Below are 19,404 nucleotides of genomic sequence, written 5' to 3'. Positions count from 1 at the left end.
TCTGTCATGTCTTGCTGTTTCCTTCAAACTTCTCTTTTTATGTCAAAAGAGTTTTCAGTATGAACTCTGTTTTGACTTTTGTTATTTGCTGTTTTCTTTTTACATGTATTTTGGGGAAGGAGTTGGTTGTAACTGAAAAATAAATAGAAAATTGATTCCACTAGGTATTCTCTTGGCTAAATGATATTCCTGCTGGAGAATTTAGGGAATTCTGACTCTAACTTCCTGCTTGAAACTTCCAACATGATCCAGTTCCATAAAAGGTCATCTGATGTGCTGGAAATTAAATGCACTGTGATTGCCACACTCTGTTAAGCCACATCAGTGATGAGTAGTGATTGGAGTGGGTTGTGGAGCCCCGCTGTCAACCTCTGTCATGACATTGCAGATGTTACCTTGGCCAGAAAAATGGTCATTGTTGACTCCACGGAAATTTCGTTTGTTTTCCCGTAGTGATAACTACCAGTTACCTTGCTTGGGAATCACTCCATATTTGTTTGTTTTACTAGAGTGGGAACTTAGAGAAATTTATCCTTCCATGAGACACTTCAAAGAGTAAATGCTCACTTATGCTCTGACCCACCTGTAAGTCTGAGAATCGACTCGTCCACTTCCAACTTACCCGTGGACTGAGCAGGGTCAGTGGCCCTGTTACTGCTTCTTGGATTCTGCAACCTTGAAGACCCACTTGAAAGTCTACCCTTTCTGAGAAGCTTCCTTGATAGTTTTGGGCATTGCAGACTCCCGAAGGGTTGTCTCTATGTTGCTGTCGTTGCCTGTGTCACTTTATGTGGTCATTACTTATGTGATTCTCTCCTGTCTAATCCGTTGCCTCCTTAAGGCAACAGACTGTACTGTATTAACTTTTTTTTTGAATTCTCTTCTTTCCTTCTCCATTCCTCTCGAATTTTATTCTTTATTTTGGCAGTTTGTCTCTCTTGATGGTGACATTTTAGAAATAATATGAACATAAGAGATTTGGACATAAACCATAAATAATTTCATAAACAAATCATGTCTTTTATAGAATAGGGCTTTATGGAATGTATTAAATTTCAAATCCCCAAATAATCCTATGGATGTTCTTCCAAAATCCAAGAAGAGTAAAACATCAGGCTAGTTATATTCTTAACTTAATGTGTAAATACTATGCCATTAAAAAAATCCTTTTAGAAATTCAGATTTTTAATAAGAAAAAAAAAACTACTATATTTTAATAACTTCTATGTGCCAGCCGCTTGTATACATGACTCTTATTCCTGAAAGTGATGGTGGAAAGTAAGTATAATTATCTCCATTTTACTGATTAAAAAAAAAAAAAGCTCAGAGATGTTGGGAACTTGGCCAATGTCACAAAGCTATTAATTGGCAGAGCTGGGATTTGAACCCATTGAATCTTGAGTATAAAGCCTATATTCTTTCCACTAAGTCACACTGCCATGAAATTTGTGATGAGTTCTGATTATCACACAGGTGACATTTAAAAATTACCATGAAGAAGAGATGTAGTCAGTGGGAAGGAGCAGTTGGCTGAGAACTAACTGCTTAGCCAACACTTGTACTCAAGGTGGGATGTTCTCATTTCTAATCCTGGAACCTCCCTGCTCTCCAGCTTTACCCATCCCCTCTTACATCCAAGAGAATGCATACAGTGCATTTACATTATTAATATCAACTACTGACATTTTCACTGAAGATCAGAAATTAGAGAACTGAACGAGACAATAGTAGTGGAGGTTACAGTATTAGCTATAAAGAGCTTATAATATCCCGTCAGGTCTAATACACTTCTTTTGCTCAGTCGGCAGCTGGAAGAATCACTTGAAAATTGAAACATTAAAAGAGACGACTTACCCTCACCACCAAACCACATTTCCTTTCAGGTCTCATTTGTGCAGTACAGTGACGAGGTCAAGTCTGAGTTTAAGCTGAACACATACAACGACAAGGCCCTTGCCCTCGGGGCCCTCCAGAACATTCAGTACAGAGGAGGAAACACGAGGACAGGTACCGTTAATCAGCATGTACGTAGACTTTGACGCTCCAAAGTGTTTGGCGGGGTAGGCTGAGTGTAACATCTCACTCTAACGTTCAAATTCTTATCAGTCGGGCGTGGCTAATGGCATTTGGATAGTTTTCACTGAATGACATGAAAATGTTCTGTGCCACATTCTACAGGCAAGGCCCTCACGTTTATCAAGGAGAAGGTCTTGACCTGGGAGAGCGGTATGAGGAAGAATGTCCCCAAGGTGCTGGTTGTGGTCACAGACGGTCGGTCACAGGATGAGGTCAAGAAGGCGGCTCTGGTCATCCAGCAGTCAGGTGAGCACAGGCAGATGCCTAGTGATTGCACTCATTATTTTCAGTTTCAACTGTTCGGCAAAGATTGCAAAACACCAAAATTGCTGAGTCTTCTTTATGGTTCCTGCTTTACTCTGTATTCCAGACCTTTCTAATGTGAGTTTACATTTAATTAGGGAATGGTTTGATAATTGGTCAAAAATGACATGGTGTGTCCTTTGTGTAAGACATGCCTCAGGGTCTGTCAAAGAGCAAACTAAATTTCCCTTTAGAGACTGGAAGGCTACAGACAGCAGTAATGAGAGGATCCTCGAGCAGACTTCCTGCCATAGCAGAAATGAATCTTGATGCTGGTTCAACCCTGTGCAAAGAGAGACTTAAGGTTTGGCATATCCTGGTAGATGCAGACCCCAGGCCGGCTGCTGGAAGGATCGCTGCAGAGGAGTGGCGAGGCTTCCTGGGGACATCACTGGTGTAGATGTTGATAACAAAACATCCTGAAAGGCTCCCTGTTACACTGCCCTTCGGATTAGTTATTTAGGATTATTAGAGATGAAACCAGGTCTTTACAGTACCTGCATTATCAACTCCCCCACCCCAGCCCGGGAAGGGTTCAAGGTGGGCTTATTTTAGAATTCTACGCTATGCATGATTTACTGTGGTATACATTGTACTCATTACATGGCGTTTGTCACCTGCACATACATGGTTCTTTGGCTAAAAGTAAGAGTCATGATTAGTGCAAAGTCTTCGCACAATAGAGATTGTTCTATGTGCTGATCTTTTCTGTAAATTATTTCTGTTATGTTATGTTCTTTGAGCAGATTTTTGCATGTTCTGGGCTCCTAGCTGTGTTAATTTAGGGGTTATCAGTGCTTGCTCCTCAAGTTACCTTATCTCTATTTAATTATGTAACTAATTCCTTATGTAGCCTATTTTTTTTTCTCCTGTCAAATTAAGCTTTTTGGAGTTAAACCTTTGTTTATTTGTATTAGCCTAAATAAATGAACACTTACTGCCAGTGGGAGTTGGAGATTCCGTTTTGAAAGTAGTCAGAGTGCTGATCTTGAGCCTGAGTTTGTTGAGAAAATCAGTTTCAAGAATTCGAAGTTTAAAAATGAGCCCATTGTTGGTGTCTGAGTCACATAAACTTGAAATGTTAATGTTGCCTAAGAGAACTGCGCAATTAATGGATATATAAGGACTGTGGATCTGTGGAAGGAAATGTATACCGTATTAAGTCATTCTGCTATTAAAACGTTCCTCTTTTAATTGTTAGGATTTTATTTTAGGACACCCAATTACTTGAATTTTATAAGCCAGAAAATAAGAAGACCCAGAAAAAGTACAGATTCATTAAACAGAGTTTATGTCAATTGAAGGAACTTGCTGCCTAAGCTGAGGAAATACGGCATCATTTCTGATAAGATTTTATTTTGAATTGTTTAAACAACAAAGGACAGAAAAAAATATGTAATTCTTTCTTTAAACTCTGCGCTGCAGGGTTCAGTGTCTTTGTCGTTGGTGTGGCTGATGTCGAGTACAACGAACTTGCCAACATAGCCAGCAAACCGAGCGAGCGGCACGTGTTCATTGTGGATGACTTTGAGTCATTTGAAAAGATAGAGGACAACCTTATCACTTTTGTCTGTGAAACTGCCACATCAAGTAAGTAATGGTCCACATGGATCCGCAGTCTCACTTGTTTTGCCAAATAGTTACTTAGTAGACCATTCCCTATCCTATATGAGAGCAAGCCTGTGCATAAATAGATCCTGCGAAACCACTTGAGAACCTGATGAATCATTGCTCCTCTTGAGATCACGCTAACTGTGTGCTTGTCAGAGGTCCATTATTTTTAGCCTTGAAGATGTAATAGTCCTTGTATGGAAATAAAGTGTTTTAAGCTATTCTTTTCCCACCATCCTAATGCCTGTGACATTTGAAAAAACTAACCTTCAGCTTAGAAATGCATTTATAGAAGCATTTCTGTGAGATGAAGGTTTTCCCTATTAGTAATCAATTGGTATTTGTTCTGTCAACATCCGTGCGTCAAGAGAGCTATGAAAAAGCTGTGCACACACACTCCAGAGAAACTCACTTGGTTCCCATTTGTTTATTTGGATGTAGATTTTTCTTGTTGTACCAGGACCTCAAGTTCAACCTTTAAAATACCATGAAGGACCAAAGATGGATGATTTAAGTCGATTTTTCCTCTTCCCCATCCATGCACTCTGATTCTTACAGTATTTGATTATGGAGACAATTATGTGGCTGCTCTAGACCCCTGATCCCAGGCAGGCTTTATAAGTGTTATGTTTTCCCCTAATAAACATTATACTGAGATCTCAGAACTCTGGTTAGAGGCAGCAGTTGTAAACTCCTGTCAGTGCTTTACTATGAACCTTACGCGGAAGCTCAGAATGGAGCTGGCTGGTGAAAGAGGTCAGAGAGCACAGCTGTTCCTTCCACTCTTGGGGGTCCTGGATGCAGTCCTCTGCCGCCCCAGCTCCGGGGCCCAGATTGAAGCCCATGGCACACTCGGGACTGTGAGGTATGGTAGCCAGCATGAGCCTCCAGGACTCGGCAGAGAAGAGGGTTGGGTACCAACAAACCTATCCTGCCCTTGCATAAATCCCCGGGGAGAGAAGTCCTCTAATCTGTTGACAAATACCTGAAAACTTCCCCCTTGAATTCTGTCTTACTATCCTTAAGAACATTGTAAAATTCCATTTGGACTGGAGAAGCTTCAGAAAACATTAGTTACACTGGTAAATAGTCTCATTTCTCTTACACATAGAAAATCTACACAAAAATAACGTACACAATGTTTGATCTATGTTATGTTTTATAAATGAGTGACCAGCTTTGTTACTTGGCATATGTACACAGCTGCTTTCTGTGCACTTACCGTGTTTGTATACCTGGTTGGCGAATCGTTCTTAAACAGCACTGTATATTGCAGGTTGTCCTCTGATTTATTTGGACGGCTACACCTCACCAGGTAAGCAGCCATACTCTTGGGCTCATTTATTTCAGGATTTAAGCAACAAAATAATTAAGATGGACTCGTTTCAATATTTTCTCCTCTTTTCTGATGTGAAGGTTTTAAGATGCTGGAAGCATACAACCTGACAGAAAAGAATTTTGCTTCTGTGCAAGGAGTCTCTTTGGAGTCGGGGTCTTTCCCCAGCTACTCAGCTTACAGGCTTCAAAAGAACGCCTTTGTGAATCAGCCTACAACGTAAGTGCGGCAGCGGAAGGTTCTTTTTCTTATAATGGGCCGGACACTTTTTTGAGGCTCTTGGAATCCTTGAGGACTTCTTAGAACCCTGGTAATTCAGAACTGTCGGAAGAGTCTTATGGATGACCTGCTTTAGTTTCCTTAAGTACAGTTGGGCTAAGCGCCTCCCACCAGGTCACCCAGGAGACGAGGACTCAAGGCTGCCCCCCTCAGACCTAAGGATCTCAGCCTGTTTCTGCAATATTATGGATTACTGATCCTTTTGAATTTAAGGCTAGGATTGTAGTTATGCTTCTTCTAAGGGAGGTTGTTATAAACAGGAAGGCAATTTATTGTTTCAAGCATTTCTCCCTTGGTGCAGAGGGACCGGATGGGCTCAGTGCAGAATGCAAACAGGCATTCTTTCCAGTGTTTCCGACTCCGGAAGATGAAATACTTCGGTAGTTTTGCTTGTCCGTGATCGGACAGGCAGCAGTTCGTTTTTATTGGCCGGTGCTCTGGCGACCTGTTGGGTAGCTTTAGGTGTTATTTTACTTGATGAAAGTTTGTACCTGGGTCCAAGAACTGAAATATGTATTTTTTATTCATTAGAATCAAAACGCTTTAATGTTGAAAAATAGGTGTTTGGCAACTTATGGACAGAAAAGAACAAGAAGAAACCAAAGCTTTCAGAAACTGAGGACAGGGTCAGACAAACAATGTCTGAAATTTGAAATGCTCTGGGAAAGCTGACGGAAAATTCAGGCTAAAACCAAACCTAATTTCTTTTAAGGAAGCACAGATTGTATTGTTGTAGTTTGACCGCATTGTGAGTTCCTGACTCTTTTATGGTTAACCACATTGGTTTGAAGTTTTAGGATTTTCAGTGAACCTTAATACCCAGTGTTTAACTCTCAGTCACCTCAAGATTCAGTTCCTACATTTTAACTTAGAACAGTCTACTCTCCTCTCAAGATTCAGAACTTGTGGCTGAAAGAAGCATACATGCAATTAAATTATGATCATTTTTGTTCATAATCACTCTAACCAAACAAGGAGAAAAATGGGCTAGGTGAGAGATGAAGTAATATGGAGAAGATAAATTTTTAACATGGATGTTATGAAGACAGTTGGTTTTTTGAACATACAAAAAGCACTGAGTCAGTCTACCCAGAACATATGTTTTTAAGAAGTAGGGCAGCATCATAGTCCAGAAGTCCCAGTGGAGTCATACTAGGACACAGAACCTCAAGAGAAATTCTGTGCTCGCTGTCAAAATTCGTGGAGGAATTGCTTTCATTTCTGTCCAAGAGTTGATTAGCAAGGCCTTTTTCCTACCTTTAGGAAGAAAGTATTATTAAATGATCTCAGACAGAAAAATGATTAATTCTACTTCAAAGATTCTCCCCAAACAATGATTGACTCAACTCTATAAGGACACATGGGGCTGTGTTTTATGACTCACAGTCTTAGAGCCAAAACCATTTCCTTTTAATTGAATCATATCCTTTTAGCAGCAGTAAACATTTGCACATGTACATGGCCTTAACATTTATTATTGGTTTTGTTTTGGGGAACAGCTCAGCTTCTGGAGATTACTTGATTTATTTGATTCTGAGGGAGGAATTTGGAAGTGTAAAACCTGTTAGAGAGAGGGAGTAAGAAATTAAAACCTTAAATCATCTTACTTCTGATCTCATACCCCTGACACTGGAAATTAAATATATTTAATAAGATTTATTCTCTTTAAATTATATCCATAGATGGAACAGTTATCACTTTAAAATTTTTATCTAATTTTATAATCATCTATGTGTCTAGAAAAATTTTTTATTAACAGTAGGATAAAAGACCATTTGGCAACTTCTGACTTTATCAGATTATAAATAATCTATTACAGCTTACATAATGGGTCTAAGGTTTGTTATTTTGAGGTCATTCCTAAATATTTCCCCTTCTGATACATGATCAGATTATTATAAATGGCTTCTGATACTACCCATGATGAGATTCTAGTCCAAAGACTGAAAATATTCTCTTATTTCTGATGAGAAATCCTTATTAATTAATTAATTAATTAATTTTGTTTTATCAAACAGAGAGCTACATCCAAATGGACTCCCTCCTTCATATACGATTATATTATTATTCAGACTTCTCCCAGAAACTCCTAGTGACCCTTTTGCAATTTGGCAAATCACAGACAGAGACTACAAGCCACAAGTTGGGGTGATTGCAGATCGTAAGGATTTTTATCTTATTTTAAAGCACATACAAACATATTTTTGATTATGTGTTTTCGGTCCTTCTCTCTATAAGAACCTTCTGAATATATTTGTTTACTGGATATATGCTTTTATGTTTGAAGTTGTAAAAATATAACATATCATTAAATATTCAAATTACATTTTAACTCAAATGAAATGATTGAATTTTTAAGAAATCTCTCCAACAAGAATTATTTATTAATGCTTTCAATGTAGCGTGTTCACGCATTTGATTTGATGACAATTATGTGTTGATTATAGCTTCGAGCAAGACATTATCATTCTTCAACAAGGATACAAGAGGTGAGGTGCAGACTGTTACATTTGACACAGATGAAGTGAAGACATTATTTTATGGAAGTTTTCATAAGGTAAAAACGTAAGCTATTCATAGAAAAAAGTTTATGACTTAAAATTTAAACAAATTTATTTTATTATGTATTAAAATGTCATACTAAGCTGGTAGAAACAACTATGTTTTTAAAAAACAATATGTTAGAGAATTTGATTAATTCTACTAACCATGAGATAACTACTGTTAACATTTTGATATATTTTCAATGCTAATACCTTTTCAGAATTTGAGTCGTGTGGTATATACAATATTGTATGCCCATCTTTTCTACCTACTTTTTTATTTTGAAACTTTACGTCATTTTGTTTCAAAGGCTTATTTTTTGTGGATTGTATTTAACTGATAAAATAATTTTTCTTAGAGCATAGTAAGCTGCTTCTACTTGCTTGTTAATTGAAAAGTCACATAGTCAAACAAAATCAGTCCAAAAGTTATCATTATCTACCAAAATAATTAAGATAATTGAGATGAATGTTTATGAGATTAACTTTTGCATAAACACACTTAGAGCTTCTCAAAAAAATCTTATTGAAAGTTCTAACATGCATTCTTAGGGGATTATCTATTCTTGATTGTCTTAGTTTTTTTGTATTTTAAGATCTGAGTTTAACAGAGACTTTCTAGCAGTTTTCTAAAGGATGATTAATTGACAAATAAGAGTGCAGAAGCTGGCAGCATTAGAAATGAAAAGAACAATCTAGTGGAGGAGGCTTTTTAATGGCAGTTCTTCATTTGCTGGATGAAGTTAACAGGAGCAGTACCATCTGTTGCACAAGTGGTCTAAATTTTCTCCAGTATGCCACTCAGAAACTTAGTCCCCATGTACAGATGACAAGTATTTCCAATCCAATTAATTTCAAGTTAAAATGAAAGAACTTCCCTGTCCTGGGGTAGATTCAGCTGGATTTCTTGCTGATTCTATTCCCGGGAATCTTGGTTTCTTTCCAGAATATTTTTCTTATTCATGAATTGGATTCTTGGTAAGGATGGAAAAGAACTTTCCTCATGGGGCTCAAAGAGGCTTCAATGTGCACATTAGAGAGAAACAAAAAAACAATGATGGAAAAACAAAGATCTTTGAGTATAGTGGCACATTTGCTTAACAATTTATAGACTTTCATGGTGAAGTGCCGGAAGACAAGTAAGTGCCTTATTGGGAAAGCAAATTCTAGTTTGACAAATATTACTGGCTTCAATTGCTCCTTGTCTTATAATAGATGTTCAATCTGGCAAAGTTCTTATGAACTGTTTTTGGCTCATTGATACACCCATTAGACTTACAGTGAGTAACTTGATAAAAAAGACTATTTTATTTTTCTTCCATACTCGCTGAAGATATTAGAAATTCAATCCTCTACTAACCAACTGATAACCATTTAGGAACTATTATTTTTTTAATTTCCAATTTTCATTGAATGCTTCATTTTACTTGAGCAAAATAAAGCAGTATTTTGCAGAGATCGTTAGTGACAGCCATTACTTATTGCAAATCAAGATAATGATTTTTTGACATTCCCTTATTTATAAAGAGGCAACCGTAGTCTTAGGTTTTACATGATGCCTCTTCTTCTCACAAGCTCTCTTCTCTTCTCCATTTCTCTACCTTCTTTTTTCATAATGCCTTCCTTTTTCAGTTTCTCCTTTCCTTTTTCAGTACACTTTTTTTCCTCCTCCATTCACAGCCCACTCTTTTAACCTACTCTGGTATGTCTCATCAATTCTAGTAACCAAGTTCAATCACTATTGACTTCTTACATTCTTTACTGATCTAAGGATTTGAATACCTTCTTTCATTTCCCATCTAACTCGGGAAGTGAAGTTCTTCAGTCTTTGGGAGAAGAACAAGCAGTTCTCTGATAGCAGCTAATTAGTGACTAATATCCAGTGGGCTCTTGGGAGAGAGGGAATAGGCTAAGAGATCTTGAGTAGGGAATGGCAGACAACTATTGCTTTTTGAGGATTCTCTTGAAGAATTTTTGGTGTCTCTATTCTGTTGTAAGCGATGACATAGACTTAAGTGAGAAATTTCTAATAAGAGGGAAAAGTGGAATAGACGAAAAATAAACATTTTGGGAATGGTAGAGCTTGGGAAGGCAAGGCGTTGACAAGTGTTCTTATTTTTTTTTACTGGTCTGTGGCCAACAATGCTTCACAGTTGCAAAATAGTCCCTGAATGCTTGGGACAATGGTCTACAGATGAACAGCCATGCTGAACTGTAATTATGCATGTGTTTAAAACAGTAAAACACACTGAAGACATTGTAGCAAAATATATTTTTAGCGTTTGTTTCTTTACAGTTAGGACTGAATGACAAGTGTATCTGGAAAAATTTTGTTTCACAAATTGAAAGTCTTGATTTTGAAGTAATTTTTCTGGATACTAGGATTTTTCAAATACTTTGTGGCTAGCTCTGAGACTGTTCATACAAGGGCCAACAAGTAAGTTTTAGGATAATAAATATACTGGGAATATTTATATGATATTCTTCTTGAACTCAGTATTAGATGATTGCCCTGGGAGCATGTACACTTTCTTTATTTTTTGTAAGTCAAATCTCCCTATGATAGAAAAGCAATATGTAATTCATACTTAGCACTTATAGTTGCACTAAATTAGGGTTTTAGTGGTGATTCTATGTGGGGAAAATATTTACTGTTTAAAAAAATCTCTTGAGATTGTCCTTATGCTTACTGACTCAAAGCATTTAAGGGAATTTCTGTTTCTTCACCTGGAGCTAAGCTTTCAAAGTAATCATCAAGGCTTACTGGAGTATTTGGGCTGTGATAAGTGGAAACTATGAAGACAAATATAGAGTCAAAGATCACCTGCAGTCATTCTTTATATTATTGAAATACATACTTTTTATTAATTATCTGTACTAATAGATTTCTTAAGATTCTGAGTGTCATCAATATCAGACAGAAAAATAAGATTCTTTTCTTATAAGGAAATTGAATCTTGACTCTATTGATTTCCAGAGCTGAATCTTTACAAGAGACATGTTTTAGCTCTTTCCTGTGTTAGGTATCTACATGGTGTGTAAGTTCTTTTCAGCAGGGATTAGGGACTGACAAATTAGAAACTGCATTGAGCAAAATCAGTGGAAGGCATTTGCAGCTTCTCAGTCCTGAATATAGTAATATGTTAGTGATTCATCTACTTGTATTTGAATAGTTTGCTTTTTATAATTTATTTTTAATAGCTTTGTAGAATATTGGCTATGTTCCCCATGTTGTACAGTATATCCTTGTAGCTTATTTTATACATCATAGCTTGTACTGCTAAATCCCTTACCTTTATGTTACCCCTCCCTCCTTCCCTCTCCCCACTGGTACCACTAATTTGTTCTCTGTATCTGTGAGTGGCTTCTTTTTTGCATAGTTATTTATATAATTTACAGAGTCATCTCATCTACATAATCTCTGTCCATTTCAAGAAGAATACCTAGTGGGGAAAATAAGAAATTATGCAGATATATAATAGCTGAAGGAAACTGAAACCCAGAGAGGTTAAGTGGTTCATTGAATTTGATGTCATTAATAAATGACATTGATTGACACTGCAACCTGGTTCTTGGATTTTTAGTCCAGGACTCTTGATTTGGGATGAGAATAACTATAAGAACACATTTTTTTAACTTATGATCTGAAATACGCAGAAGTCAACCAGATTTTCCTGGGTCAAAATTTTGTAATGGAAACAAATGATCTTTTTAGGTTCATATCGTAGTGACCTCAAAAAGTGTTAAGATTTACATCGACTGCTATGAAATTATAGAAAAAGACATCAAGGAAGCCGGAAATATCACAACTGATGGTTATGAAATTCTTGGCAAACTGCTCAAAGGGGAGAGGAAATCAGCCACAGTAAGTAACACATTTTTATTTTTCTTGGTACCTTGTGTTAGGATTGAAATGGCACTTAAAAAAGTAATCAGTGAGGATGTTTTCCTCAGTGAGTTTTAAATTGTTTAATTTCTTGGTCATATTGAAACACTGGAAAAGTTACATTGAGAAAATATGCTACTGAAAAAACGTAATCATGGGCTTTATTGCTAAAAGCTAAATAGGACGTCAGGGCACCAGAGAACACCGTGTAGTCAACTTGGAACACAATCAGATTGGGGAGTACCATACGGATAGATGCCAGGATGATCTGTGAGATCTAAACAAATTCTTTTTGTTGTTGTTGTTCTTTGAAGGTAGAAATTGTTCACACCAATTTGTGTACTCAGGACAGCACGCATTTGTGAACCCCACTGTGACTGTCACAGACCCCGAGCTCCCTCACAGAGGGGTCGCATCAGCCTTGGAATGAAGATCAGCCACTGCACTCGCAAGTTTCAGTGGCTCAAGTCTGAGGCAGGGGCTTGCCAACCCTCCTTACAAATCTAGCTAGTAATGCAACTTTAAATGTGAGGTTTTCACTGTACCAGGCTAATTAAGTTCATTAATTAAATGCCAGTCAATGATGACATTGTTCTAAAAGCAAAGCTAGTATCTTTGGCTTCTATTATTTTAAAAGTTGTATTTATGGAATTCAGCTTTCTTCCATGGACAGGATTTTCTTCTTCTAGATCTAAATGTAAAATTTTTATTCCACACTGTAGAAACAATTAGTGCAAATTTGATATCATTGCAATTAAAATCCGGACTTTTTATTGAACATTGAATTTGATATTTAAATAAAAACAATTATATCAGGTTTATAAAAGAATGACTGTATCTAAACAGTCTTTTCCTTTTTATCAGAATATCTGTTTTTCAGTATGGAAGATATATATTTGATTCAAATAGTTAAGCTAAAGGTAATCATAAAAGTTTATCAGTCAACCCTCAGGTAAGAATTTATGAAAAGAAGAGCATCGATTTTAGAATAAGTGAGGAATTTCTTTTTTAATGTTAGTTTTCTACCAGGGTAGACTCTTAAAAATTGATTTAAATGTGTATATTCTTCAAATTTAAATCCTTAATTAACTACATTCTTAATTCTTTAGTAAAAAGAGAAATTAATGTTCTCTTAAAAAAAAAAAAAACAAAATTCAATCAAACATTTCATTTTAGCCGAGGAAGTGAATCAGAAGTGGGAATATCACATATATATTTTGCTTTACTATCTCTTTCTCTTAGACATAAGTTTTTTAATGTTCCTATGAAGTAAGGATCATACTGCTCTCATTACCTGCACCCTTGAGAGCGTCTGTATGAGAAGGTGGCAGGGGTTAAAATGTGGCAACGTTAATATGAATGTTTTCCACGCATCTTTAGCTGATGTTGCTGTTGGTTGTTTGCAGTTCCAAATCCAGAATTTTGATATTGTCTGCAGCCCGGTGTGGACCAGTAGAGACCGATGCTGTGATATTCCCTCCAGGGTAAGCAAAATGGGATGGAATTCTGTCGTGGTTTTAGTAGTCCCCTAGGAATAAGAGGTATGGATGCGGATGGCCTGGGAGAGGAAGTAGCCCACAGCAACTGCATCTCCAGGATGGAGCCAGGGACACCACTGTGTGCTTGCACATCAACTACCACAGCTCAGGCCAGTGACCCTCCCTCAAAAGTCAGGAATGTACAAGACTACATCTGGAAATTCTCCTTTACAGCCCAGGTGGTTATGTGTAGTCATGCTGCCGGTGATTAGGTTCTTGTTTCGCCACAGAAAGAATTCAGAGATGAGACAGGGAGGTTAAGAAAGTAAACTGGGGATTTATTAACAGATGGATGGCATACTCTTAAGGGGAGAGCGGGCAGGCTTAGGTGAGCAGCTGCCCTGAGTTTCTTTGGCAAGTCGGTTACATTGGGTGTAAAAATGAATGGGCAGAATATTTATTGGGGAGGGAAGGGTCTGGGGTTGTATTCCCTGATTTTCATCCCAACTCCACCTTCCCAAAGAGAGGAGGGATTTTTTTGTCATTGTTTAGCCTGGATCAGAAGTGTCGCAACGTCGGTGCATAATGGGTACTTCTAATCTGCAAGGCTAATTTTATTGAAATGAGGGCATAAAAGCAAAAGGTTACATTCAGACACTAGAGAGTCCTGCCTGTGCCCACCTTTCTTTGTCTGCCTCCAGGCCACTTGTCATTCCAAAATGTGTGCCGGCCTATCAGTCCAGGGGTTCCTGCTTTTCTTTCTCTGCCCAGGGACTCCTGTTATTTACGTGATAAAGGGCTTCCTGCATTGGCCCCTGCCCCACTTTTTTGCCCAATTTCTATTTGGCCTGCATCCCCCATTCTCTGTTTATATCTGGCTGTCTGCCTGCTCTAATAGCCAGAGCAGCCCTGCTGACTCAGTGTTTTTGATAGACCCACTTATTTCAGAGTCTTCCTCTTGCTTGTAAAATACTAGCATTTTCAAGAATAAGCCATCACCTCTCTGGCTGTCTAAGACAGTAGAAATATTTCTGTTTTGAGGTGATGGCTTTCCCCCATGATATCTATGTAAGCGAATAGTTACAAAGTTGAATGCTGATGATAGATTTGAAGCTTTTGGCAAACAATGACTGCGTATATCCATAAGATAAAGATAAGTATGCATTATCGATTCAACAAATACTTACTGAGCATCTGTTATCAGCCAGGCACTGTTTTTTTTTTAATTTTAAAAATTCTTACGAATTATAGCTGATTTGTAATATTATGTTAGGTTCTGGTGTACAGCATAGTGATTCAGTGATACATACATATATATATATATTTTTTTCAAATTCTTTTTCATTGCAGGTTATTACAAGTCATTGACTATAGTTCTGTGTGCTATACAGTAGGACCTTATCAGCCAGGTGCTATTTTATGTGTTAGAATTTCAGCAGTGAAAAGTGAATATTCTAGTGAAAGGCAGGGAGAGAGAAGGAATTAACAAGCAGATATATACTGTGTTATGGGATGAAAAGTCCTAGGATGAAAACAAAACCAGGGTGCAGGGCTAGATAGCCAGATGCATACCCTCAGCCCTCAGTGGTAAGGTGAGATTTCAGCAGAGACCTGAGTGAAGTGAGGGAACAAACAAGGCGGATAATGGAGAAAGAGCATTCCAGTCAGAGGGAACTGAAGTGCAAATGCCCTGAGGCTATAAGCTGCTCTAAATACCTGAGAAACAGGAAGTGGATGAATAGGGCAGGAGTGGAATGAATGGAAGGGAAAAGGGGTAGGAACTGGGGTGGGTGAGGTGGAGGGGGGCTGGTTTGCGGAACATGTAAAGTCTTATAGGCTGTGGAAAGGGTTTTAGATTTTATTCTGAATGAAGTGGGTGTCCATATCTGATATACTCAGCATTTCTCTAACACCAGATTAGAGAAAATTGGATTAAATTACCAATGGTTCTGATGATGTTTTTGTAAACATATCTTTGTTATGTGAGGTTTCCTAAAGCAAAACATAAAAGAAAGACATAAAGAAGCAAAGCAAGAGTCAATAGAAAACTACTTGTAATCATAACTAACAATGATTTCTTCAAGGTGGTAAACAGAGTTCCTTGTGTGTATAAGTGCACATGGGGGAGGGAGTTTTTTGACCCTCAGTGTGTAGGTATTTTGAAATTTAGGATTTTGTATTAAATACTAAATTAGAAATCAGAAGTTTAGTATTTTGAAATTTAGAATTTTGAAAATTCTTTTCAAAATTTCAGAGAGATGAAGCAAAGTGCCCCGCTTTTCCAAATGCTTGCACGTGTACACAAGACAGCGTCGGACCTCCAGGACCTCCAGGCCCTGCAGTAAGGAACCTGAAATAGTCCTTCCAGTTTTTCCTATTAAATCTTTGGAGCGATCATCCTTTGGCCAACGTGTAGTGCCTAAGATGTCCAGCCACTTGTATGTTCTTGGATAGGGCAAGCTGAATTGCCCACCATTGTGGTAGTATGTTTTAAGATCTGAAACGGAGTAAATCCAGGAGAAAATCTGAACACGTTTGAACACGTTTCTCCTGCCATGCAGAAATGAATGCCATCAGCTAGTATTCAAGAGCCGATTCAAGAGAAAACTATTAAAGATACGAATCTGGGTTTCTCTCTGTAACCCTGTGATTTTGAAATTCCTTACGTCTCCTGAAAGCTCCCTGTACGTAGCCGTGGTTGAGAGGCTGACCCAAGAACAACTTGTTTAGAGCCTAGGATATGTGTACATTATATGGCGAAGATACCATGAGAATAGCCTAGAGGATAATTTACGTATGTGGTAGTACCATAAACTCTGAATGAAAGTGGTTGGGGTTAGGAATAACTTTGAGTAAGAAGACTGACCAGGTCTATTCATGGGTGGAGGAGGGGGAGACCAAAAAAATGCAACGCAAAACACTGAAGATTGCAGTGACAGATCTCATTAATCAATGTGGAACCCTGATTTCATCAATCCAATGTCTGACCTGGGCTGGTTTTTCAGAATAGAAGTGACACCTCTAAGCTCTATTGACATTGTTTAACAAAATGACTAATTAACATAGGAATAGCTCAGAGAGCCCTGAAACACCAAGTTTTACTATAGCTGGGTCATAGAAAATACTGTAAATTGATTTTGGATTAATTAGAAACCAGCTCCTCATATACAGAATTAAAAATGTCCCTGGAATTACCATCATTAAAAAAAAAGTTAACAGTAACGTACCTAATTCACATTTGCAATCAGAAATTTATGTCCTGGATGTGACTTAGATGTTTTTGAGAAGTAGGTTTTTTTTTCTCTAATTGTAAGATAACGTTTTGGATATCACTATCATGTTTGTTCCCTCTCTGTTCGGTGGTCTCTGAATTCCTGTTACTAAACTACATGGCCTGAGATTCTGAGAGAGTCAAGATACTCTTTGCATATTATTGTCCCCGAAGAATGCACTCATATAATTCCAAAACAGATTTTTCTCCTTGCTGTATTTAAGTAATACTTGTTTTTTTTCCCACTAAACCTCAAGTTTTCAAATAAAGTTCAAAATTTGCTAACAATTAAGAAAAGTTCAGAATGTAAAAAGTGAGATACCGAGAATCTACGAAGTTTTGAAATTCTCTTTCCCCACACATTTGTATGATGTGAAGTATTTACTTCCATACTTTATCAATTACTGTAGAAGTATTGGTTGTCTGAAGAATGCACTGCTTCTTGAAGCAATTTTTATACATCAGCTTCTTCCTACTATCCTATGTTCACCCTAAAATGTGCTCTTACTGTGTATTTTAGGGAGGACCTGGTGCTAAAGGTCCCAGAGGCGAAAGAGGTATCAGTGGGGCAGTTGTAAGTATATTTCAGAGTGTGTTTAAATTTTCACCTGTATGTTGAAGTCTGAGTATTCAAATTTTCAATAAGAGTGTATGTGACCTTGAGCAACTGAATTCAAGTTTAGAGTGCCTTAGGCGATGTTAAGTACCTTTGTCTTGTCTCTGGATAGCAAAATGATGGATTAGACTAACCAGATAAAGGAATGTACAGGGCATCTCACTGAGGTAGGAATTGCACACGAGAAACCTGCAGAAGCACCTCACTTCTTTGCTATATCATGGGGAGGTAGAGAGGGTGACCTGGCCATCAGTTGGAAGACCGCGCAGGGAGCAGAGTCCTGCTGGAGAGATGGAGAGGGTTCGCCTGCCTCAGAAAGAGCTGAGCAGCCATATCTGCATTCTTGAAGGTCATCGGCCCCTCCTGCTGGTTCCATACTGGTTTTCCAAAAGACAACTCAAGCTTCTTAGTGGAATATGTTACAAAGATAATGTGTAAGGGTGAGGCTGGGGTTCTGACCCAGGTCTGTCTGACTCCAAGTTTGTGCCTTTTCCACCTGGACGCATCCCTAAGATGCTTCAGCATACTTGCTGGATTTGTAGATACATTAGTTCCAGACATAAACCCAAGTCTAAGAGAAATTAGGACTAGCTTAAAAGAAATCAAATCCAATGAATTTTGAGCTTGGATGTCTGAATGAATGTATGACTGTAAATATATGAATGTATTACATTCACTGTATTTTACTTCCTTTAGAAACCTACTTTTAAATAGGATTTTTGGAAATTTAAGTGCTGTTGTAAATTGATTGCACTTTTCCCTTGTTCCTTTAATGAGTAGCAAAGGGAAGAAAGGGATGGCATTACTAAATGCTTTTCTAGATGCATAGATTTCTAAAATATTTGCAAATATTATACGATTGGTGTCAAGACTTTGACTGGGTGTTGGCACCGGAAGGGCATTCCATGACTTTGTTGTTGTTTCTCTCTTGTGTATTTTAGGGCCCCCCTGGTCCTCGTGGAGATACAGGTCCTCCCGGTCCCCAAGGTCCTCCAGGCCCCCAGGGACCCAACGGACTCTCTATTCCAGGAGAACAAGTAAGCACAAAGGCCTTCTGTATTAAGCAAGAATGGTGGATTAGCATTAAGCTTAACTGGAACATTTTTCACTATATTTTGCCAAACTCAAATGTTTTCTCAGAGAACTCCACTAGTTTAGTCATTGAGATGACTTCCTGTGACTATAATTTCAGATATGTAAATAGTGTATGTAATAATGTATAACTGGGTAGAAAAAAATTGTTGCTACCTAATTTGACCTTTAAATTTTTTTTAATAAGTAATGAAAATATCCTTCTACATTCTGAAAGCTTTAAAACTACTTTGAATCTGTGGCAGCCCTGAGGTCCTTTTCTATTTGACTTCAAGGCAAAGCTTGCATTATTTCCCTAGGTAATTCCTTCTATAAAAATTTTCAATAAAAATTTACCTTTTGTTCCAAATGCTAATCTGAAGTTATAAGAGGTGCTTTCCCCTGTAAGGCTCATGTCTTATTTAAGTAGTAACTTTTTTCTATACTTTAAACAAGTACAGTATATGAATAAGAATAAGACTATATTCAATACAGATAACTGAAGAGTTTTAAATTTTAGTCTAAACTCCCTTTAAAGATGCCATAATAAAAGACAGACACATTTTTTCAGCATTTAGAGAAAAAATCATCTATATCAGATATAGCTAGAAATGAAAAATGTGAAGGAACAGGGCTTTATGGCTCAAAATGGTTGAATGCATCTACTTTTAGCCTCTAATGTCCAAAAGGGAGTTTTAGGGGCTCTACCTTTTTTTCCAACTACTATTAAATTCATCAGTTTTAATTTAATTAGTTGCCTGCCTAACAGGTGTCTTCTAACATGTAATTATAAAGACCAAAATTATGTTACAACATTTCATTGAATGTCTACGAAAATTAGCACCAAATTAAATATATTAAATACAAATGGATTTTTCCCTCCAACTTTTATTTCTATGAAGATCTCTAAGTTAAATTATGGTCTTTTAAAGTA

The 19,404-nt window shown here is 37.5% G+C and overlaps 1 protein-coding gene across 4 annotated transcripts in view; it reads left to right on the top strand.

Moving 5' to 3' along the window:
- COL12A1 (collagen type XII alpha 1 chain) overlaps positions 1-19,404 on the top strand; it is a 113,981-nt gene that overhangs the window by 77,319 nt on the left and 17,258 nt on the right. For all 4 annotated transcript variants that reach the window (XM_072965510.1, XM_072965509.1, XM_072965508.1 and 1 more), the window contains 12 exons: positions 1,884-2,007; positions 2,179-2,322; positions 3,805-3,969; positions 5,267-5,305; positions 5,407-5,545; positions 7,624-7,766; positions 8,053-8,162; positions 11,864-12,013; positions 13,441-13,518; positions 15,767-15,853; positions 17,304-17,357; positions 18,341-18,436. In XM_072965510.1, the coding sequence (XP_072821611.1) occupies positions 1,884-2,007; positions 2,179-2,322; positions 3,805-3,969; positions 5,267-5,305; positions 5,407-5,545; positions 7,624-7,766; positions 8,053-8,162; positions 11,864-12,013; positions 13,441-13,518; positions 15,767-15,853; positions 17,304-17,357; positions 18,341-18,436 (1,329 nt within the window). The remainder of the gene's footprint in view (positions 1-1,883; positions 2,008-2,178; positions 2,323-3,804; positions 3,970-5,266; positions 5,306-5,406; positions 5,546-7,623; positions 7,767-8,052; positions 8,163-11,863; positions 12,014-13,440; positions 13,519-15,766; positions 15,854-17,303; positions 17,358-18,340; positions 18,437-19,404) is intronic.

The sequence above is a fragment of the Vicugna pacos genome, chromosome 8 (assembly GCF_048564905.1).
Source record: "Vicugna pacos chromosome 8, VicPac4, whole genome shotgun sequence".
Lineage (NCBI taxonomy): Eukaryota > Metazoa > Chordata > Mammalia > Artiodactyla > Camelidae > Vicugna > Vicugna pacos.
Note: the sequence above shows the minus strand (reverse complement) of the source record. Positions and strands in the feature narration are given on the sequence as shown.